The sequence below is a fragment of the Argiope bruennichi genome, chromosome 8 (genome assembly GCF_947563725.1).
Source record: "Argiope bruennichi chromosome 8, qqArgBrue1.1, whole genome shotgun sequence".
NCBI classification, from domain to species: domain Eukaryota; kingdom Metazoa; phylum Arthropoda; class Arachnida; order Araneae; family Araneidae; genus Argiope; species Argiope bruennichi.
The window spans coordinates 65,631,465-65,656,445 of record NC_079158.1 but is presented as its reverse complement, the minus strand read 5'-3'; the positions used below and the strand labels follow the sequence as shown (position 1 = coordinate 65,656,445).

The 24,981-nt window shown below is 24.6% G+C and overlaps 1 protein-coding gene across 1 annotated transcript in view; it reads left to right on the top strand.

Moving 5' to 3' along the window:
• Nucleotides 1-24,439, top strand: part of LOC129981220 (zinc finger MYND domain-containing protein 11-like) — a 29,897-nt gene extending 5,458 nt beyond the window's left edge. The window contains exons 3-12 of the mRNA XM_056091969.1: nt 1,062-1,208; nt 4,197-4,292; nt 6,737-6,920; nt 7,902-8,038; nt 9,740-9,858; nt 11,662-11,983; nt 12,175-12,273; nt 14,919-15,083; nt 17,292-17,477; nt 19,843-24,439. Of these exons, the coding sequence (XP_055947944.1) occupies nt 1,062-1,208; nt 4,197-4,292; nt 6,737-6,920; nt 7,902-8,038; nt 9,740-9,858; nt 11,662-11,983; nt 12,175-12,273; nt 14,919-15,083; nt 17,292-17,477; nt 19,843-19,965 (1,578 nt within the window). The 3' untranslated portion in view covers nt 19,966-24,439. The remainder of the gene's footprint in view (nt 1-1,061; nt 1,209-4,196; nt 4,293-6,736; nt 6,921-7,901; nt 8,039-9,739; nt 9,859-11,661; nt 11,984-12,174; nt 12,274-14,918; nt 15,084-17,291; nt 17,478-19,842) is intronic.
• Nucleotides 24,440-24,981: the final 542 nt, after the last annotated feature.

Below are 24,981 nucleotides of genomic sequence, written 5' to 3'. Positions count from 1 at the left end.
CTGTAGAATTTGAAAAAACTGATTCTTCAGAAAATGCATTTAAAGTTTTTAAATGCTTGTAAATAAGCATCAATAGTTTGCTATAACTTGGCTTCTAATTGATATGGAGACAAAATAAAGATATCACTGGAAACAGAAGCATACCAATTTTTTGAAACTGCAATAATAATAGTAATATAATAATAAAATAAAAATGCAAATTTTCATCCAAATTCATATTTTAAATCTAGTTGGATACCTTAAATGATTTTTAAAAATATCTTGATTACTTTTTAACAATTTTTAGATTATCCAAATTATTCTTTCCTAAAGAATTATTTATTTATAATGATATATATTCCAAAAGATTTTGGAATTATTTAAAATTTTCTATAAACTGAGCAAAAGCTTAAATTAGCCAATGATGAGGATCTAAAATTTTAAATCATTTACATTTTTACGATGTACCTGTTGATTATAGCAATACATCAGTAAAAAAACACCCCAGCATAATGCAGTGCTATAAAACTACATGTTTTCTGTATTTTAGTAAGACTTATTCATTTCCCATATAAAAAAATAAAATTATATTCATGACATTTAACTTTTCTATCATATTTAGAGAATTGCAAGAATATTTTATAATTACTTGAAATAAATTAAAATTAATATTAATAATTATATATATATATATATATATATATATATATATATATATATATATATATAATATTAGGAGATATGAAACAAAAGTTGTGTATTGATAGCATTCCATTGTATTATTTCCATAGGATGATTGGAAAAGTTCATTTATAAATTTATTTCTCTCAGCAGAACAAAGATTAAAAGTTTAATGATTTATTAGTAATAGCTCTCAGATTGTATATTTGTAATGTTAGTGTATCTGTTGATCAGAAATAGAGACATAATTTTGAAAAATAGTCTAGAAATTTTTAATAGATTGATTCATATTAATAACTTAAAACCTAATTCAATAATGATTATAATTTTTTTGCAGTAAAAGAGATGATAAAATCAGCTGAAAATGCAATCATTTTCTTTATACAATGTTTTTCTTTTAGGTAAAAGATGGACATGACTGGTATTGTTTTAGCTGTCATAAAGGAGGGGAAGTTCTATATTGTTCCTCATGTCATCGAGTTTACCATGAAACCTGCTTAAAGGAAATGCCTGTTAAGAATGAAAAATTAGTGTGTGAAGTTTGTAAAGTAAGTAATATATTGTAGTATCTTGGTTATTTTGTACTTTTTATGAAAAAATATTTCTAAAATTTAATTAAATTATTGTATTTATTGGTAAGAAAATAATATTTTTATTAATTTGCATTTACCTAATGTAGTTTATTTAAGCATATTTAAAAAGAAATCATTAAAAAAATTATGTAGGGTAAATAATATAACACATGTGAATTAACATTTACAATTCTTTTTTTTTTTTCTCATTTTATTTTAAAATGAACACTTATTTGGGTATGGACAGAAATGTCAAATAAATTAATAAAAACATTCTTAGTAATGTACTTATTTCTATATTTAAATCATCTGATTAATTAGAAGCTCTTGATCAGTTTGATTTCATCTGAATATCATCTGTTGTTGTTCATAAGATTAAAAAAAAAAAAAAAATCTTATCCACTTGCATTTATTTCTTGTTATCATCAGTTTTGTTTGTTTTTGAAAAATCAATTGCTTTTGATTTCTATTTGCTTTGTTATTCTCTTTAGTAAGAAAATTTAGAAATATATATGAAGGAAATATATTTTGGCATATTTTATTTGAAAGATATCTCTTAGATTATGTGGTAATGTGCATTAATTACGCATGAACTTTTACATTCATATAATGAGTTAAAGTTTTTTTTAATTAATATTTTTTTAAAGTTTACACTATTTATTTAGGAAATAACTGAATAATATATAAATAAAATCTCAAAAGGATTTTTTTTAACATTTATTTTAATTTTTCAGGATTTTATTGCATATATGAATAGAAATGAACTTGTTAATTTTTTTTTTTTTTAAAGTTAAGGGCTCAAATCTTATATATTTGTAATTTTTTTTCTATAAAATAATTCATTAGTCATCACAAGTTCTTAAAATATTAACTAAATTAATATTTTGTGTGAAACTATCACACATTCATTCATAACATCAAAAGATTTCTCATTCACATTGTTTTACTTTTAATGTCAAGGGTAGCATAAAAAAAATGAACAGGTTATTTTTATAGATTTACAAATCACTAAATTATATGCAAATCTATATTGCTTTGTACAGGATGTGTCAGAAAACCCCGGACAAACAATTTTTAATATAACTTTATTAAAAAATATATATAAATTGACAAAATATAACAAATAATAATGACTTTTAGTAATAAATAAACTTAATTGGTTTCAAAGTAACCACCTTTTGCGGTGACGTAGAGGAGCAAATGCTTATTGAAATTTTTAGCAATGGACCACAAGTTTTCTACCTTTAATTTATCGCATTCCTGCCCAAGCGATTGCTTTAGAAATTCCAAATTTTTTTTGTGGTTTAGTGGAAGCCCTAGACTTCAAAATGGACCATACACTGTAATCCATGTGATTGAGATTTGGTGAGTATTGTGCCCCCTTTCCAGATGATATTACATCCAGAAAATGTGCATTGTGCCATCTTGTCTCTTTTTGGCCTTGTGAGCTGGTGCATAGTTTAGTTGAAACATCCAGTTTACATTGTCGAAGTGCCTTCTGGCCCACAGACGTACAACATCTTCTAGAATGGTACACTTTTTGATTTATTTTAATGCCCTCATCCACAGAAATCAAAGGCATTTTGATGCTTGTACAAATTCCATTCCATACTATGACTGACTTGGAATGTTGACGAAGTTCAACAATTGTTGAGGTGCTTGGAATGTCTACGGACCAGATCCTATCATTCTGGGAGTTATGAGCTTATTGGATGGTAAATAGTTTCTCATTATTGAAAAGGAATCTCTCCCAATCCTGGCTTGCGATCCATCTCAAAAGTTTTTGGCATCTTTGGAGCCGTGCGAGTTTGTTTTCTTCAGTGAGAAGCTGAAATTTTTGGAATTTGTAAGGCTTCAGTCCAAGCTTTGTTTTTGCCATTTATTGCACTGATCTGTCACTTATTCCCATTTCACAAGTGATCTTTCTCATGGAAACTCTTGGATTTTGTTGATGCTTTATGATTATTAAAAATGTTTATTGTATGTTTTCGTCTATTTCCTGGACATCAACCATCGTTGCCAAGCTGTTTGAAACGATAGATAACATTCGACACTATTTGCTGAGGCACATTAAGCTAACAAACAATTCCACATTATTGTTTTCCTTACTTAAACAACTCAACCCTCAAGAAGGGTACCTCGAAAAGAGGATGAGATGTTTCCGGTATGATGGTTGGATCTCGCCACCCTGTAGGGTACACAAAAAAGTGGGGGATCTGGTTTCTCCCATTTATGATGGAACTCATTTCCTTTGGGAAGGGTTGTACTGTGGTCGGTAATGGCCCTTAGGACTCAACCACAGTTCCTGCTTGTGTTGCTGTTGCAGCGGTCCGGTCATTGAGTTTTCTTTATCCGTGTGCCTTCGGGCGGGCTGGAGAGTCAGTGACTTACTTAAGCAACTCTAAAATAGCAGATCTTTTTTTTTTTTTTTTTTTTTTTTGACATTGTAAAAAAGGCACAAAGAAAATCCTAAGAGACATGTTATAAAATATTTTATAATTGAAGTGGTAAACAAAAAGAAATGAGCACAAATTAAAAAGAAATTAGTTAATTTATATTTTATGATGCGGTAACTTTGTTCAAGTTTTTTTTTGCTGCACCCTGTACACAGATGCAAAAGAATTGTAATTACCATGTCGCCCTCTAAAATAAAACAAAAATAAAATATGTCCTTTGACTTTGTGTCTTGACACATCTAATTTCTATATACATGACAATTATTTTGTTTAAATAACAATAATGCAGATAATAATAACTGTAGTTGTTTAATTTTTTTTTTTTTTTTGTTTAATGCTAAATATACTCTAGTCATTTATTTTAATCTTATATTTTTATGCCTCTTGAAATATTTAAATGGTTTTATTCTTTAAAACATTATTTATCTATGAAGTAAATTAAGACATATTTATTTCCATAAATTTCTGATTATTATTTTGAAATATTTATATTGCTATCTGTTTTCAGATGATTAAATCTAAAGACACTTTGAAAATGGATAGAGATGACTTAAACTTACTATTGGGCTATGCCTGTTTGAGATTGAAAGAAAAAGTTCTTAGTGTAAGTATTCATAATAATTGCTTGATTTTAACATATTTTCTAACTTAATGAGTATTATTGAGTATCAAAATTATGTTTTTAATGTACCTGATTTTATTGTTAGAATTAATTTTATATATTCCAAGCTAAACATATGTGACTATATTTGGGAGGATTTTTGTTAAATGTTTGAAATAAGTGATATTTTTGAATATTTGAAACAAGTTATATTTTTGAATAATTTGCATATAAAAGATAGAAAAAAAAATTTTGAAGTTAAAAAAATATACTAGTAAAGTTTCAAATGTTTTTCAAAAATTGGCTAAATAAGCCATTTTTTTTACTCAAAAGAAGTATAAAGCAAAAATATTCTAGTTTAGAGATTTATCAAATGATTTACCTAAAGTATTGCAGATGGCTTAAGAAATATGGTATATAAATCCTGAACTGAAAAATAAGCTGCTTTTCTATTATAAAATATTTCGAAATTATATAGAGAATATATAAATAATACTTTCTAGTTAGGAACTGCAGAACATATTGGGATATTACTATACCACATTTGAACAAAAAAAAAAAGTATTAGAGCGTGATTATGAAATTTTTCCTCAGAAAATTCTATCAAAGATTAGAAGAATTTGAGATTTCGTGTTTAGATGAACATGCAAAATACCATTAAAACGCATGTAAATGAAAATATAAAAATTAGTGTAATTTCCCCCAAAATAGATTTAGAAATAAATTTCTATCAGTTTAGAAAGAAATCTTTTCAAACATTAAGAATATTAAACTTAAAAAAAATTCATAATTTTGCAAAAAATCAACTTTTTAACATAGTCACCTAATGATTGTGGAAATTAAATATAATTAATATCACTCGCTGGTTGCCTGAGAATGACTTGATAAAAATAACTTTTCAGATGATACTGTATTGGATTTTGTTAAATGCTAACATTAAATATACTTTTATTTTCTTGCGTAAGATATTACTGTTCATTTAATCATATCTTTAATCTTAGTTTTAAAATTTATTATGCTTAATTGTACAAAATCTGATGCCCATAAAGAAGTTTTAATTCAATTTTTGCTATGCTGATTAATAAATTATTTAAATGTTTAATTTTTTTATTAGTATAAAGAGTGAAAATAATTTTATTCCAAGTTAAATCTGGTATATCAGCTAATCGAAAATAAAATGTGCTTGAAGTAATTTATAAATTAACATATATTTGAATAGAATTCAGTTATTGTCCTGCTCTATTGAAAACTGTCTCATTATAATTGAATACATATATATTTCAAAATAGTTTAAATTCAAAAGTTTTAAGTGACCTAATTTATTTATAAATTATTGCATCAATTTATCATTGTCATGATTTTCTACCATTGCAAATAGAATTTTTTAACATTATTTTACTATTTAACTACTAATAATAAAACATTGCAAATAAATTTGACTATCCTAGTAGAAAATTTATAATTCTGCTATATATCTCTTTCTCTCTCTATATAATGCTAATGTGCTTTGTATAGAAATCACTCATATTACTTACTGCTGAATAATAACAGTTAAATATAAACAAACCGTTATGGGGATGCTTCAGATTACTTCTTGGAATGTTTTTACAAATGCATTTAATTCAACATTTAATAAAGTAAGGGAGCTGCAAATTATTAGTAGAAAAACAATAAAAATATTGCATGCCCTCAAAACTCCATGCAGTTAGAGGAAACAAAATGTAAAAGAAATTAAGAAATAAATGTTAACAGGAAACTTAAGCGAATGCAGTGCAATGGCTTAGTTACGGAAATTGATAACCATTTCTTCCAACCCTATTTTCTCACAAAAATGATGTTTTTATTATGTTAAAACTCAATTATATCAATTTCAATTTTGTACATTTTTTCTTTATTTTCAATAAAGTTTTTTAATTTAATTTAATAAAACAATCTAACAGTGTTATTAAATTTAAATGTATCCATCCATCAAATCATTCAATCACTAATTTTTACCAGTTAATATTAAGATAGAGAATTGCTTTCTTTGGCATTTACTCTGAAATAGGATTTCCTCTTCTGCCTTTATTTCTTTATATATACACTTTTAATTTGATCCTATAATAATTTATAACATATTGATTGATTAATTTTATTCATGTTTTTCTTCCATATAAAAAGGTGAATTTTTTAAAAAATGCACTCTATATTAATTATTTAACAGCATAAAAAATAAATTATCTGGGTGAACAAGCTTCCAAAGGCAATTACTATAAATAGAATTGCTAACAATTTCATTAGCAATTTTATTTTAACTTATCTAAATTGATAATAAATTTTCTGTTGTGATCTTTAGAATGTTTTTTTTTTTAATATATGATAACATTCTGTAATTTTCGTTAATAGTTATATTCATTCAAGATGTGTATCTCAAGATAAGTTTTAGTGTATTTGATGTAATTTTTCAGAATCGCGAACTTCTTAAAATAGCCCCATCAGAAGAAGAAAAATGGCGTCACAATTTTTTAATTTATGAAACAATGGATTTGACTATAATGGAAGACAAAACACAAGATAATGTTTACAAAAGATTGGAAGAATTTCTGGCAGATGCAATGACACTTGTTCACAACATCGTTATCTATTATGGAGGTAGAGAGTTTTATATTTAACTTTTTCATCTGCATGAATATCGTTGCAGAATTTGTCTTGTAAGGCTCATGTATTATCTTAATAATGCTAAATTTAATTTCTTGTAATAGACTGAAATATTCTCTCTTCACACATATAGATCCAGATAATCTTTTCTTTTTTTAAATACATTTATTATAAATATTTTAATAGTTAAAAAGACTGATAAGCAAAAAGGATCAGTACACACTCAAAGAATTTTTCAACAATATATTATATTAAAAAATGAGTAGTTAATGATGATTTGCATATTTGGAATTTAAGATTGAAGTTTGATTTTAAAAATGAATAATCAGTTTGAAGAATAAAATTAATTTTTATTAATCTTACAATGAAATATATTTTCATCATGATAAATTATTGTGAAAAGTTTTTTATTAATTTATGTTTAAATTTAGCATAATAACCATTCCTGCCTGCCATATATTTATTATTTTATTTTAATAAATATTGTTGAAGAGAAAAAAAAATCATGCATCTAATTTTATTCCATTTTTTTGTTAGTTGGATTTAATTTAAAGTTTGCATATGTTCCAAACATTAAAGGTATACATCCAATTTTTCCTTTGCCTAACTAAATTTTGATACATATTTTATTTAAATAAATACATAAAAGTCTAGAATTGTGAAATGGAACTGTTTATTTAGAATTCTACCCTTTTACATTTTGATTACAACTTCATTAATGTAAAATATGCTTTGTTAAGTAAAAAAATTAAAAGAAATAAATTATTGGTCGAAATTAAAAGTGACTAATAGGTATTTTTTACGAACAGTAATATGTTTGCAAATATATTTAACAATTTTTTTTTTAAATTCAGAGATGCAGAAATAATTTTATGTTCTGAGATTCAAGACTTTTGAACTATGCTTTTTTTTTACTTCATATTTCTGTGGCACTGCATCATTTCATTAAATATAAAAGTTACAAATTTATTTCAGTTCATAGTTCTGCAGCTGACACAGCTCGCCAAACTCTACGAGATTGTCGCTATGATTTGAATGAAATACGGCAGTGCCGTGATTGTTACAGAATGTCTAATGAAAAGCGTGATAAATTTTGGTTTTGTCAGCCTTGTGTAAGTGTAAATTAATTTTTTAAAATTTTTTATATCTTGCAGCAGTTTTCTGCTTTTCTATTAATATCCAGACAATTTTCAGAAAAATTCTTTTAAATTATATCTAAAGGCCAAAATTAAGATAATTGTGATGTAAAATTTCATTACTTAAAAAAAAAAAAAAAATTCAAAAATAGTATAGAGTGTCATAAAAAGCATTAATAGATAAGCATTAAAAAAATTAAAATTAAGTAAAATATTAAAAATAATGAATGCTTTTAACTTTCTTGCATTATTTCAAAAATAAATAATTAAAAAGATTTGATGATCAAAATGAGGTTCTTTTGACTTCAAACTTTCTTATGACTTCATTAGGAAAACAACAAACAAGCAATGGAATGTAGTAATTTTTTCTTTAAAAGTGGTAATTATCTTTGAAAGATAGTTACCACTTCTATTTACTTTTTTGTATTAACGAGTTAATATGAATAGTAGGTAAGGGTAATATTTTTAATTTCATTTATACATGATTGTGTAAATAAGTATTAAGTGGGGAGTTTCTGATTTTGATCTTTTACCATTCAAAATGTTTTGAAAATTTTTCATGAAATTTTGTATTTGAAAATTCATAATTTATTACTCGTAGTATCCTTTCTCTGCTGCTTATATTTTTCTTGATAAAAATATTTTTTAAAAATATATTCAAATAAACCATTTGAGATATAATTATTCAAAATAGGTACTCTTGAGTATACCCACAATATTACTAAAGAAAAATCAGATTTGTATTAGCTTTGCATCATAAGAAAAATAGCCTCCTGATCATCCCGTCATTCAGATATTTTCTCTGTGTTTTATAAGCAGATAAACTATTTCATATATTCAGCTATAATTTTACTTTCTCTTATAACAAATGAAAAATAAAAGTAATATTTTTATTTTCTTTTATAACTAATGAAGTATAAAGGTGTAATTCCTCATCAATTTTTCATTTTAACTTGCATGCTTTTTCAAAGTCAAATGAAGTAAGTATCATTAAGAGGGAACTACTTGTCAGAATATAATTATGCTATTAATAAAGCTTATTAAATAATTTGATTAGATAAAAATTTAAATATAATTAAAATCAAGTATAGAATATAAAATATATATATATTTCTTATGCATAAAAGCCTTATTTTCTAATGATCAAGTTGGTAGAACTGGTTTAGTACATAATTAGCATGAAAAACTGAAATTTTTTTGTAACATGCTTTATTGAAATTTGAAGGAATATGTGTATCCCTGCTATTGAAATCATAAAACATGAAAGTTAAGACATATCACCATAAATACATTTAAAACTGTCTTTGTTGTTATTTGTTAAAATCGTAATAATCTTTCCCCCCCCCCCTCAGAAAATGTATTCCATGTAAAGTTTGCTTGAGATATCCTTCGTAATTTAACTGGAATCTTATTTGATCAGAAATATAAGCTGTATTTGTATTGATGTGTTTCATTTATGTTGATTTATCATTTCATGTTTTGAGCTAAAATGTTAAAGACCCTTTTTTTAATTTGTTATTTAAAATTGAACCATAGTGTATAATCTTCTTTTAATGTTAAATTTGTTGGAAAATTTGATTTATATTTAATTATATTATTGCCATTATATTTTTATATAACTGTTCTATTAAAATACTATTTTAATTCACTAAAGTAATTTTTTCTGTGCTAAATCAGGACCCACCTCATGAATTAGTCTATGCAAAGCAAAAAGGTTATCCTTTCTGGCCTGCTAAAGTAATTAGTGTGAACAATACTGTATATGATGTCCGGTTTTTTGGAGGATTGCATCAAAGGTAAAAAGGCAAACAAATTTCATTTGAAATATATTTCTTTTTCACAATCTTTTGTTACAAGTAGTATTTACATGGTACATACATTAAATGTTTGGTAACAATAATTCTAAATTGTATGATAAAATGACAGAACACAACACATTTTATTTTCATTAATCCTATAAATGTGTTTAATCTTTACAAATGTATCATGGACAGCAAATCATTTAAAATCTTTGTTATAAAGTAGATAAAATTATTGCCATAAAAATCATAAAAGATGATTTTTTTCTATTAAAATTTGCAAAATAAATAAAATAAAACAAAAGCTCTTAAAACTTTTATGGATTTTTTTTAATTAGAAAACTAGTAAGATCTTTTTTCTCCCCTACAAAGCTACATCCTCCCCCCCCCCCCAAGAAATCTTTAAGAACAACTGCAAATTTTCTAATAATAAGAAAAAATTAATATTTGCTATTAACTGTTATTTATAAAATTTCCCATTAAAGTTTTGGGTTATCAAGAATCCAATTATATACTTCAAAAACATTTTTTTTTTCTCTAGCCTTTGGTGCTTATTTTATCTTTAATTAAGTTATCACCTTTTAAGTCAAGTATCCTTTTTTTTTCTTTTCCCTCCTAGTTCTTATCAAGAAGAAATGAAAATATGATTTCTTCATTTAATCTACTATGGGAAAACCATTTGATTGTTATAAAAAATTGTCTGCACCTAGGTTGTGATATGATTTTAAAGTAAGATTTGAAATAACAATTTAAATGAAGAATATTTCTTAGAAATTTTATTTTTTTACATAAACAAAAAAGAAAAACTTGTGGTTACAGTAAAAACAAATGAAATTCATTAATATGCATAGCAAAAAATGTGATCAATAATCAATCAATTTAATATTTTTCATGCATTTTAGAAGTTTTGCTTTGATAATTATTTTCATAACGTTTATAAAAAGTTTTTATAAAGTTCTAATAATGTGAGATTTTAGATAAGAAGTTTTTGAACTCTCTAAATTAATTATATTTATTTATCAGTGTAAAGTAAATTCATTTTTAATGGTTTAAAAATTTCTCACTATATAGTTGTGGAATCCTTAAATGACTATTACTTAAATTTGGAGACAGTGATGTTAAATATATTTACTAATGATGAAAGCACTGACTCTTCTTAATTTTGAATGATGAAGAATCAAGATAGTCTTTTAAGATTTTTGCTTACCAAGACTTTACTCTTTTTTGTAAGAACATTAATACAAAGAGAACAATGATAAGGGGAGGATTTGATATCTGTGCATTATTCTTTTTGTTTTATTAAAATAAATATATCCTTTGAAATTATCTTTGTTCTTTTAAATGCAGTAAAATAATTTTTTGCGTGGTTCCTTATATTCTCGCAAATTTGTTTTGATTAAGTTTTATTTAAAAAAAACAACTATTAAATCCGTTCTGGCTTGCTAGAATTGAATGCATACTCTATGTTTTATGTAATATTTTGCAAAAAAGAGGGGAAAATACCTTATTAATAGTGGCTATGAAAGTACAGTTGTAAAGTATATGAAATTTTATCATGCTGAATAGTAATATGAAAAACGAAAATATTTTAAAATCATTTATATACTAAACTTTGAATAGATTATAGTATTGAGGCAATTTTTGTTTGGAATAAAATTTTGTAATTATATTTATTCTAGACTTCCATTAATCAATATGTATTTTTATTTTGTATTCCTTTGTTTATGTAGTCCAAGTGTTTGATAAAGTATTTTTTTTATTTATTTGAAATATTAATTTATGTATTTTTTTTCATTTTAGAGCAAATGTGGAAAAAGAAAACATTAAACCCATCTCTACACCAATACAACAACTGCAGTTGAAAAGAAGTGCCACTTTAAATAAAGCCCTTGAGGAATTGAAACGTCATCAACAGTTGCTAGGACAAATTCCCAAAGAGAAGAAAACGAAGAAACGTCCGCCTTCAGCCAATTCTTCCCGTTCCAACTCTGCTTCCAGATCCAGATCACGAAAAGGATCAGTTTCCAGTGATGAGGATAGGTCTGAAAATGAAGCTGAAGAAGAAAATTCTTCACAAGATGAATGTCCAACTTCTTCCTCACCTAAAGTACCTCGTTTTAAAGTTAGTCTATTAATTTATCTCTATCAACAGTATTTTAAAATTATTTTGAATGCAGATGAAAATACAAAGCTTCATATTAGGGTTCCTTTTGTAATTGAAATATATTTATAATTTACGATTTTTATCAGTCATTTTTTGCTAAATATATATTTATTATTCTCTCATTTCTTTTATCTTTTTTATTATTTTAGGATGCTCCAACTCCAGAAGACCATAATGTTGTTTCATCGTCTTGTCAAGAATCGTCTCCCAGTGCAAAAGTTACAGTTTCTACTCAAACACACAAAAAGGTACATCAGCTTATTTTGTAATAATTTAGCATCAGAAGTTATTTAAGATATGAATATTAAATATCAATTCAAGAGATTATTTTGTTTTAAATTAAAATATACTAATTTTTTTTTTAATTTTAATGTTGTAATTTTTAAAATTAAAATGTTCTAATTACAATACTTTTGACATTGAAATAAATAAATACTGTTTTGGTTATTTTATTTTGAATGAATTATTCCAAACTATCTGCCTTTGGCAAACAGTTGATTCACTGGTTTTAATGGTTGCTAAAAATTAAATAATTTATGAAACCATGTCTTAATGATTTTATCAACAAAATACTTTTATATTACTAAACATTTGTGGCATGAAATTTGCACATGTCATTTTGGGGTCCATTTCTGGGTGAATGTCATATCTCTGCTATTTATTATTTTTAATTAATTATTTCTTAAAACTATTATTTAAATAATCTGAATATGTATCAAACTTTAACACTTTTGCTTGACTTTTAACTTTACTTCATCTTGCAACTTCTGAAATAATTATTGCAAAAAAGTATTTTATATGACAGCTTAAAGTGTAAATACTTATCTTTTCAAAAACTTAGGATTAAATGTTGCAGAATGCATTGTTGATTTTTAAATATTTCCTTGTTAGTGCAAGATCTTATAATATTACCGAGTCCTTCTCTTGCTGATGAGCAAGATCTTGTGGGCTATGGTGATCAGAAGGTTCAACCAGCGATATTTATATTTAATTTCAATTAAATCATATTGGAAAATTGGATATACTTAATTTTATTTAAATTGTATAAACTGTATATTTATGATTCTGGTGAATTATCAGACATTCCTGGCATGTTATTTTAATTGTCTGATAAATGCTCCACTGAATGTATACAAGAACTTTTTTAATAGAAGTCAATCCCATGACATCATAGTATTATTAAAAACATAAATGTCCTGTCATCTGTCTTCTAAATTTTATGAAACTATACCTTTAAATTTTTTAAATCTGTATTGTGAAGTATACAGATATTAAACAAAAGCTTTCTTCTTTAGCTTTCCACAATAGAAGAACATCATGTGATGAAATATTGAAAATGGCTTGAACTTAGGGTTATAGTATAATATTAGGCAAATAAATAAATAAATAAAAATAAAAATTATCAAAATTCAGCTAAAGTTTGCATGATTCTTAAATTGGTATCATTAAAAAAACATTTATCAGACACATTTTTTTTTTTTTTTACATTTTAAAATGGAATAATTTTTTTTGCAATAATATTTTTGGAAGATATTACAGAAAGACTCCAACATTAATTTTAATTAATTCAAATTCTAATTAAAAATTTTAAAATTTTCTTCAAGGTACACATTTCCATCCTGTGTCAAATTTGACTGCTGTAAGTGAAACATTAGAATGCCAATACACACATTCATTTCTATTATTAGCATAGATGGTTGAATTTTTGCTTTTTAATATTTTTATAGTAGTTTGTTTTTATAGCTAAGAGTGATTGTAACATTTAATAATTGCTTTTTTTTTCAGTTAAAATAATAAGTTTTATTAGAAAGCAAAAATTGCTTGTAAATTTTTATTTATTATTTCTAATTTGCACAAATATGTGAATAAACTTGGTCTCATTTTTGAAAAATATTTTTTTTTAAATTAATTTTCTAAATTTTAATATTCATGCACTTGTAGAATTAGAAATCCTCTTTATTATTGCAATTTTTCTAATTTTATACACCATTTATTTAGTATTTTAAAACACTGATTTCACATTGAATTTAATTTTAATAATGATTTGTTTGAAATTGTAGCATAGTAATATTTTGACCTGTACAAACTCACAGTACTAAACTGTGCAATACCTTATTTTGATCTACAACTTCAAAATTTTCCAGTTTTAATGTCTGCTATAAATCCGTTTTTAAGAAATAAAAAGATAAAATGTATCCATTCTATTTTTAAATTATGCCTGAAACAGGTGAAATTGCTCATATAATAAGAAGAATTCACTCTTTCCAGATAATCTCATTTAAAAATTGGCAATAATGATGTTCATTAACAGTTAAATTGAATAGTTAACAGCTAAGAAGGGAATAAGCAAAATGTTATTACAAAAAGCCAAAGCTTCAAAAGCAAATCTGCCAGAAAAGACAAATAATAATTATCATGTTTGAAAGGAGATTCTAATGAGAAACAATATTTAATTGTAGAGTAAGAAATAAGGAAATATTAGTTTGCAATTAAGAAATTATATGCGAGTGGTAAAAAATGTTATTGAGTGAGTTTATGAATTTATTTGTCTTTATGGAGTCAGTGAAATAACTGACTCCATTTAATATTTTTATTTTAAAATGTTTTATTTTCAATTGATTAGAAAATATAATAAATAACATTATTTATAATATGTGTGAAAATTATATTTTAAAGCACATACATTTCTTTCAATATCCATTTTTTTATCCTTTGTCTCAAACTAGAATTCACATGTATATATGTTAATGTTGGGGTAAAATTTGACCCCAACTTATGTGAATTCTTATTGTATATTTTTCGTTGAGACTTCCCGTAATAATATACCTACATATTGATATTGTTGAAGCAAGTATAAAATTGCTAAATATCTATATTTCCTTTCATGAAACAGCTTCTGGCTTCTCTCATTCCACCTAAACCAAAACCTGAGGAAAAAGAAATTCCGCCCTGTAACTGTGAGGAAAAATATAGTAAAATGTTCAAAGAATTTAAAGAGCGCCTGGAAACAGAACAGAAAGAAGAAAAAGAGAGATCTTTGAGAGAATTGGCTGAACGAGTGAGTTTTGCTTTACATTTAAGCAAGTGTTGTATTAGGTACTTGTCAATATTAAATATTGAAATATTTGTTGTTAATGAAATGATATCTATCTATTTGTATTCTTTATATATTTCTCTCTATTTATCTATGTATATAAAAATAATGCTAATTTCCATGGCACAAGAATTATGTTTATTACTTATTGGTGAATGGCAACAGTTAAATGTGAATAAATTGCTATATGAACATTTCAGATTGCTTCACTGAAGTTTTTAAAGCTGCACTTAGCTCTTTGATAATTAATGAAGCTTGCAAATATATTAAAAATACTCTAGATAGGCTATACTGAATAATCTGCTATATTAATAAAATCTCTATTCAATTAGAGGAAAGAAAATATTATAGAAATCAAGAAGTTGCCATTAAATAGTTTAATAGAGTTCAAAAATAGGCTTAACCATCACCAGATGAATAATTGCTATGATTTATATATGGAAATTAATAACCATATCTTTCAAAACTATAATCACACAAAAGTGGCTTTTGCATTATCTTAAAATTTCAAAAATTAGTTTAACAATAAAAATATCATTTCTGCATCTTTTTTTCTTTATTTAACACTTCTTTATTTTGATACACAATTTAACAATTCTTTTTATGTTATGAAAAAGTTGAAATCTGTCCATCAAAATGTTTAATTAAATCAATTTTAATGTTAAAATTGATTTAAAAATTTTTTTTGGCTTAGTATCTGGTTGTCAAAGATGAATGATTTCATGATCATTTCTTACTAAATGTAATTGCGATAATTTTTATTGCAACCCTAAAAGCCGTTCGTTGCCATTTTTGGTAGCTATCCAAAATAGTGGACTTTTGGCAAGTTTTTGAAATATTGACATTATTTTAATATGCTTGGTTAGAAAACAGGTATTAATCTTAAGTTTTTACAAAAAAAAAAAAAAAAACACCTTTTTGGACATTAACTCCAAAATAGGATTTTAATTTCCACTTTTATTTCATAGTATATAGACTCTTTTGTTTGCACCCATAGTAATTTCTAACAGATTAATTATTCTTTTTCTGCCATTTCAAATAACAGTCTTTTTAATCTTTTTCAGTCATATAAAATAACAAAGGTGAATTAAAAAAAAACACTCCATATTATTCTATTAAATGTAGTTAAATAAATGAAGAATGTTTTTAATAACTTAATAAGAAAATATAATCATCATTCAAGGTAAAAGAATTGCTACAAAGAATTTAAATCTGTAATGTTTTTAAATATTAAAAACATTTTTATATTGAATTCCTTCCTTTAACTTATTCATATTTTTGTAGGTCATTATTTAATTAATTTTTTAAGATTTTTTCTTATATAAATGCACATCATTAATCTTAATGTTCTTATATAAATGCACATCATTAATCTTAATGTTCTTATATAAATGCAATAAATTTTATCAATTTTTTTCAAATTTAATAACATTTTTAGTTTAAAATTTGTCTATGTTATTTTTATTGTATTTTAATTGGATTTAAAAACAGTGGAACTTCATTTAATGAACATAATTTGTTTTCTTAGAGCTGCAATTGATGTATAATGAATGGGATTGCAGATGTACAGATAAAAATATACAGTTTTTTGACATTGCGGAAAATTAGTCATTTAACTGTTAGCTGAAGATATTTTCAACTATATGAAAAGATGGAAGAACTCTTTTTTTATTCAAACATTCTTAAACAGTTATAATCATTTTACTTTGTTCAAATAACTCAAGATTAAAATTCTATCCTATGCTCAATATTAAGTCCGCACTAAGAAAAAGGAAAGTAAAAACCAGTTGATGTGAGAATAACCCGTATTTCTACTTATGATAAACTCTAAATTCTAAACACAAGTTCTGAAATGAAAAAAAATGATTATTGTTGTGTAAGGAAAGAGCAAAAAAGAAATCCTCTTTTAAGATATTCATTTTTCAAGAAAAATTATAAAATATTTTGTATTGAATGATTCAGAATTAAAACTTAAGACTATTTTATTTAGTTTAAATTAAATAAATAGCTGTGTATTTTGTAGACATACATAGCTTGATAATGTATTGCTATTTTTTAAAAACAATTATATATTACAAAATTACTATTTTGCATGAAAATTGTTTGTTTCTTTAGTTATCATTTATAATAAAGCATGTTGAAAAAAATTTCAGTAATTTGTTTTCTTTATAGCTCCACTTAGATTTTGAAGAAGAAAAGAAAAGAGTTATAGCTGCAGCTATTGAAAAAGTTCAGTTTGAAATGAATGAAGCAAGAAGAATCTCTGAAGAACAACTCAAGAATGCTCATCTCATGGAAATGGCTACTGCAGTTGAACGTCACAAAAATGAAATTTCTGAAGTTAAAAAGAAACAATGGGTATGTTATCCTTCTGTATTTAATTCTATTTGCAATTATGTGTTGACAGTTTTTAAAACATTGTAACAATGTATTTAGTTAATAATTTTGGATTTTATAAATATGCTATATAACATGACTTATATACAAACTTGTATAACAAAAATTTTAATCATAAAATAATGACTTATATAGCAACTCATATAACAAAAATTTCTTGTCATAAAACATATCTGAGCACATATTTTACTGTGAATTATTTAAAGTAATCTTATGTAATTAAATAATTATTTATTTATTACATTTTAATATTTGTTTAGGTCATAATTGTTTATATGTAGTAATATATTAAAGATATATATATCTCCCTTAAATTTTCGAAACTCTTGCAAGTTTTATTTTTGTCTGTAAATTATTATTATCTTTAGATTGTTTTGTTTTCAATTTTAATAATATCTTATAGTGAAGATAATTTATTATGCTTATATTAAGAAAGTATTTAAAGGACAAATAAAGCGATATATTCAACTTAGAAAAATGAATATATTAACTGAAATAACAACTGTATTAATAAATTTTATTAAACTTATTAGATAAATGCTAAATTTTTTTATATATAAATTCAGTAATAAAATAGATTAGATAACAATAAGCAAAAAAAAAAAAAAAAAAAAAAAAAAAAAAAGACAGTATTAATTTTAAGATGTTGCAGTTTGTATTGACTTTTGATAAAATTAATTATAAACCATGCATATAAAATGTTATAGCTTCATTCTTCACTATTATCTTCATAGATAAATTAGTAGAATTTTAATTTTTACTTCATATTTGAAATTTTAAATATCTGTGTTTCCTATACATTAAGTAATTTATAGCTTAAATACTCTCTTGCTGATTTAGAGCTCTAAACTCATATTCTTAAAATTTCTTTTATATAATATTTCTGAAAATTATCTGGAACAATACATAAGCAATTTCATCTGTTTTTAAAATTTCTGATTAAATCAAAACTTAAATGCCCCCAAACAGAAGATATAGCTTAAATACATAATAAAAAAAATGAAACATTTAATTATTTAAAACTTGCATATGTAATAAATCCTTCTTTCTTGTGAAATTGTTTAATATTTTAAAGGCTCAGTCAGAATTGTATATTTCTTTTGAATGTTAGGAACTAATAATCAACAATGCCATTCCATATGAGTAGGATTCTTCATTGTATTCCTGCATGATTTTTTTTTTCATGTTTCCTCTGACATCAATTAATGGATCATCTTTAAAATAACAGAAACTAGGTATTAACAAGTGAGGATTCTGTACAGATATTAGACATTATGTAATATAAGAAATTCCCGGCTAAAGACAAATTATAAGATGATAATTCACCAAATACGGTAATTCGGACAATGCCACTTGCAATCGTTAAAAAAAAAAAAAAAAAAAATGAACGTTTCTCTTGCTACTTTAATTAAATTAATAAATAATTTATATAATTTTAATTAATAAAAATTCATTAGACTAAGAATTCAGTAATTATCAAATATTTGTTTAATTGCCTTTAAACAAGGATTTAAAAAGTTACTGATGCTGTGAATTTTATTGAATTAATTTGAATATAAACTGAAAGAAGATATAAAAATGATTGCTTAATTTGAACAAAACTATTCTAAAGCTGTTTTACTGTCTTTCATGGACACATTTTTGAGGATGGATAATCTGTGTATGCTATGTAGGCTATAAAATATTATTTATTTTATTTAAACAAAAAAGCTTGTGAAGGTTTGGGGGGGGGTCAGAAATTTCTCTCTTTCTGGTTATAGTTCCTCTCCAATGTCTGTTAATATAGAAACTTTAGCAAGTATTTTAGATTTATTGGAATGTTAAAAGCATTAAGTGAAAATTGAACTTTCATTTATTAAGAAAAATTAATAATTTTTCCTGCTTCCTTCCCCAAAAGTAATCATAATTTAGTAATTTTTGGAAAAAATGTGGTGAAAGCAGAATGCTGAATAATATTTTGAAATGATGTAGTGAATGATTACTTTTAAAATTGCACTTTCACTTTACTGAGCAAAATTATTTGGAAGTATGAAGATCACGAAATCATTAAAAATTAAGCTATTAATGAGTGGAATATTTTAGTTTTTCATAATTAAAAAAAAAAAATGTTTTTTCTTTACCTTGCTAATAAAATTGTTAAACATTACATTAACATTTTGAAAACTCAGAATTATGTAAGGTTTTTATTTCAAGCAAATATCCAGGATTTTTGATACAGAATTGAGGGGGGGGGGCGACATGTATGGCTTTTTTTAATACTGCTTTTCCTTATTATTAGTTTAGTTTTAAATTAAAATACTGTAATTTCTTTTATTCTGTATTTTAGTGTTACAATTGTGAAGCTGAAGCTATATACCATTGCTGTTGGAATACCTCATATTGCAGTGTGGATTGTCAGCAAGTCCACTGGCATAAGGAACATAAGCGTACTTGCAGACGAAAGCGGTAATACCTTCATCATCTGTTATTCTTTTGTAGTGTGGTTCAAGGGGAACAAATTATGGCCCACAACTTGTACTGTCATGACATAGTTATTAATTCACTTCTTTTTCATTTGGGGATCTTGTGTCTGCAACCATGCAATTGAACTTTTTCAAGCATTTGGAACTTGTGGATTTAGCTATTTTTTGAAGCAGTGACTGTGGTACTGGTACTCATAGTACGGTCTAAAAAAATTATTTATCTAAAATTATTTTGAATCATCACCATTTTAACAATAAGGGTGGGAAGTCTATATGTATATGTAGCTTATCATTGACCGTACTTTTCATGTTTTATACTTTTTATATAGATAATCACCATTTGGATGTGTACGAGAAGTATTTCAGCCATTCGCTTGGCATTTGTTTGACAAAGCCAATGGTAAGGTAGTATTCTGATGCAATTTTAAGTAATATATATGCGCCCAATGCATTTATAATTAGATGAGAAGTCTAATATATAGATTGTTGAATTGATATGAAATGTATATACTTTTTTTAGACAATTCTTTTCTTAGTTTTTATATTGTTTTTTATTTCTTTAAATATATAAAACTAAATGGTTGAAATGATTTGTATTTTTTAAACCAGTTATTGCAGAATAAGTTATTTCGTCATCATTTGTGTATTTTTTAAAATTGGGAATGTGCATAATTGTTATAAACGTAGTCATAAATATTGCCTATCAAAAACTAATTTTTTGATGAATTTTATTATATTAAAATTATTTTATATTTTGAGTTTTTGTATGTCCAAGCAATGCAGTTATGAAGCTGTTACAAATTAATGAGTAAAAATAGTAGGATTTTTTTTAATTCCAATCTTTGTTAAGTCAGAAATTATTTCCCAGATTGCATTTCACCTTATATATATATATATATATATATATATATATATATTTCCTAAATTTGAAGAGGGGGGGGGGAGTGAAAAATTTGTTATTTTTTCTTAAAAATTAAGTGCAGACTATAAAACACTAAAAAAAGATGTCATGATAGTCATTAAAAAAAATATTTTAAAAATATACTTCTATTCTTTTTTTTTTTTGAAGTCTTGAAATGATATAAAAATGTTGATAATCCAAACCTTAAATAAATAACTAAGACATTTTTAATTATTCTGATTTTATTATCAATGTACAAACCAAATATTTGAGCATATAAAACAATGAGTAAAAAATATACTAACTAGGTAAATATTAACCATCCTCTGTATGGCGATATATAATATGCTGACATATGCAAGTATTTACTTTTTAGGAAAACAAGTATGATCTCTTTATTGTGTAATCCATAAATGTGTTATTCAATATCTAGTCTAGTTTTTGAAGTAAGTTCCTTCAGATTACTAATAAATATAATAATAAAAGCTTCATGTTTGTCATATTACATTATATTGCAATAAAGAGTAATGCACAACTTTGAAGGCTAATTTGTGTTTAATAATTTTATATATATTTTAAAAATAAAAAACTAACATCTTTGTGTTTTGTTTAGTTTCAAATATAATATGTTCATTTTCCCATGAAAAAATCTGATTATGTAATTTAATAAGTTTTATTTTTAAAATAAGTTTATGAATGTAGATGTGTAGTTTAAAACAAACCATCTTCATTTTTTCCAGAAGTAGGACACAGTAAGAATTCATTTGTGAAGAAACAAATTAATGAGCATTTTATGAAGGAAATTTGTTGTTCTTCCATAAAAAGAATTAAGAAGGAAAGAATTTATTTACATATTTTTTAAAAAAATAATCTATCTTCCGTTTTGTAAAATAACTTTTCATTTTAAAATATAACTTTGTGATATAATCTTAGGTTAGGTTATAATGAAAAATGTGAGATCTTAATTAGTCTGTCTTTTTTTTTATTTTATATTAAATGGAATTCTCAATAAATGTTTCACATAATACATACTTTAGGGTTTGTTTTTTTGCCCCTAATTTATTGTATTTTTTCTTGAATTTTGAAGCACAAAATGCACATTTTCATAAGAAACAGTTGTCTGGAGAATAATATTCAAGTATAATTTCTTAATGCTTTAAATTTTAAATACAATTTTATTATTTTAGCCTTTTTCTTTTCATCATTCTTAAATGATAAAAGTATTTATTTGCTTTTTAATTAAAATATGTGGCATTTTCGAAGTGATGATTCGAAGGAACATGATTTTGTTGAAGATTGAAATGCAGATATATCTATATCATATTCAATATATTTCTTTGTATTGTATTGTAATGAGTAGTATTTAGTAGTAGCTTTGAAAATGAGTGACATCAAATTATATCATTAATATAGGATGTTGTGAATTGTTATCTATATATAGACATATTTTTAATCAAAATTAATTAGCCTCATTTCATTTAGATATGGTAAAATTCTGTATTCCCGACTGTATAATAAACTGAATTTTGACTAATTTATTAACTTTTAATAAAAATACTTGTCTTTCATTTCTTCGAATGATTCAAGCCAATTTTGATTTCATAGCTAAGTTTATGTTAGTGTTATGAATACTTATTTGACTACTTTTTTTTTTTTTATTAATCATTCATTATAATTTTCTAAGATTAAATAACTAAATATGCTCACTGTTTTTAATTAAAGCAGCAACTTTTTGGTAGAAATTTCCATTTTGCAGTGATTACAAATATTACTACTCAGAAATAGAGCATTTTATTCTACTTCTTTGAACAATGGAACTATAATCAAAGAAATTCATTTTATATTATAACATTTGTGATAAATAATATTAAATTGAGAAGATTCAATTCCAACAGTATTGTAGAATGTACTATGAATTATTCAACATAATTTTCAATGCAAAATGAATTTAGTTCCATTAATTCAACTTTCTTTTTATTTATCGTGTGTTATTATTATGTAGCTAAGGCATTACATGCTCATTGCATCATTATATTCATTCATTACCATTATATGGAAAGGTTTTGTGACAAGAGCAAAACCATTCTCATGCATTCATCTAAAGGGAAGAAGTTTCCTTTCATTGGTAAAATTGTTACCTCATAAGCTGCCTACAGTATTGCATCATATGGTTTAAAACTTTTGCTGTAGATAAGTTCCTTATCCCTCCACTTTTTACCGAACTTTATTATTTAAATGGATGCCAACAGGTACATTCCTCAAATAATGGTTCATTAAATATTTTATAATACAGAAAAATGAATCCTTAGAACAAAGACTTTTGGAATGCTGTTTTTGAACATGTGTCTACAGTTAGGAAAAAAAATTTTTATATGAAAAACAAAACAAAAACTATTTGTATTTGAAATTAAATACTTCCAAAAACGAAAGCCACTTTTTAATTCATAATTTAATATTAACTTTGCATTTTATATTTATGGAAACAATATCATTTAAACTTTTTTTTTTACTACAATTTGAAATGATTTCTTACTGTTGCTTTTATTGGTTAAAAAGGTTAATTAGATGAAGCATTTCTTATCATAAAAATTAAAAACTTGGTAATATTTTAAGTTAAAGAAAAAAATAAAACGGATCCATATGGATAAAAGTAGGTAAATGTAGTAATGCCCTCGGTATGTATAAAGCATTATATGAGAAATTTTGTCATGCTCTATGTAATTTGGATTTGAAATGTTGACCTATAAAATGGACGGTTTTCAGTTTCAAAAGTGTTTTAATATGATAAGAATAGCAATGTAGGTATGTGTGATAATTTTGAATTGTCTTACCATATATTTCATCATTTTCATGTGCACTTCATCAGATTTTATTTATTTGTTATAAAATTAAGCATGTTTGAATTATGATGAAAAATTTATTGTATTTCATTGTGTTTTCATGTTCTTTGTCTTATCAGATATTTTGATTAATATTATGATTTCATTATATGTGATATTTAAAGCACATTTTTTTTCTCAGAGTGTATTTAGAAGTTTCATAGTGTAAATATGTTCATTAGCGTTACAGTGTGCTTGAAATTACTTTTAATGCTTTTTTTTTCTTTCTTTTTTTTGAAATATGGATTCCAGAATCATTGGCAAAAAAAATAAAATAGCACAATATACTTATTACTTAGCATTTCAAACTATGCACTTTCTGAATCTTAGAGCATCTAATTTTAATGATGTTTTAAGAAAATTGTAGTTTCTAATTATTTTTTATATCAGTTTAACATCAAACATTTTTAAGACTGTGAAACATAAACTTGCTTATATGTTGTAGAACTATGCAATTAATAGGTTTACTTGTATGAGAAAAACCCTCAAAATTCTCTGGTAAACTTGTGATAAATCTATGCAAGGCAATCTACATATTCTGTTCCATGTATAACGAAAAATATTTGTTATTCTACAAGTGTACTGTCTTTATTTTTTGTTAAACCAAACAGTTGCTTGTATTTGTATGAAACCTTAATATTGCTTAACCTGGTGATTGGTAATAAATTCTTATAAGTAGAATTTTTGTTTATTTTTTGTTTTTTCTGTCATCTTTAAAAAAGTTTATAAAAATATAAACAGCTATAACATTTTTATATTTCAAAAATAATACATTTACACGAGCGCTAAAGAATACACAAAACAAGATGATTATAAAAATATATTCAATTGAATTACGCTTTTAAAACTTGCTCCAGAACTATTATAACAATAACATGATAGAATTACTACCATCAGAGGTTCAATTATTTAGTTTCAGAATATTAACAATCAATATATTAGTATTGTTTTTTTAGTTAATTATTATTTGCACTTTTAAATCTGTTTTAATCAACCTTATTGAGGGGAAAATAATTAATCATCATAATGGTAAAATAATGCTTAAATCAAATGTTTGTTTTCATTGGCAAGAGTGATCTTCCTATTTTATATTATTATATGCATTTCCTTCATAAAAAGAGGAGCTTCTACATATATGTTGGTAAAATAGTTTACATGAAAATTTAACATAAGTAATCACAATCAAGCTATAACATTTGAAAAGTATGCATATAGATTGTGTT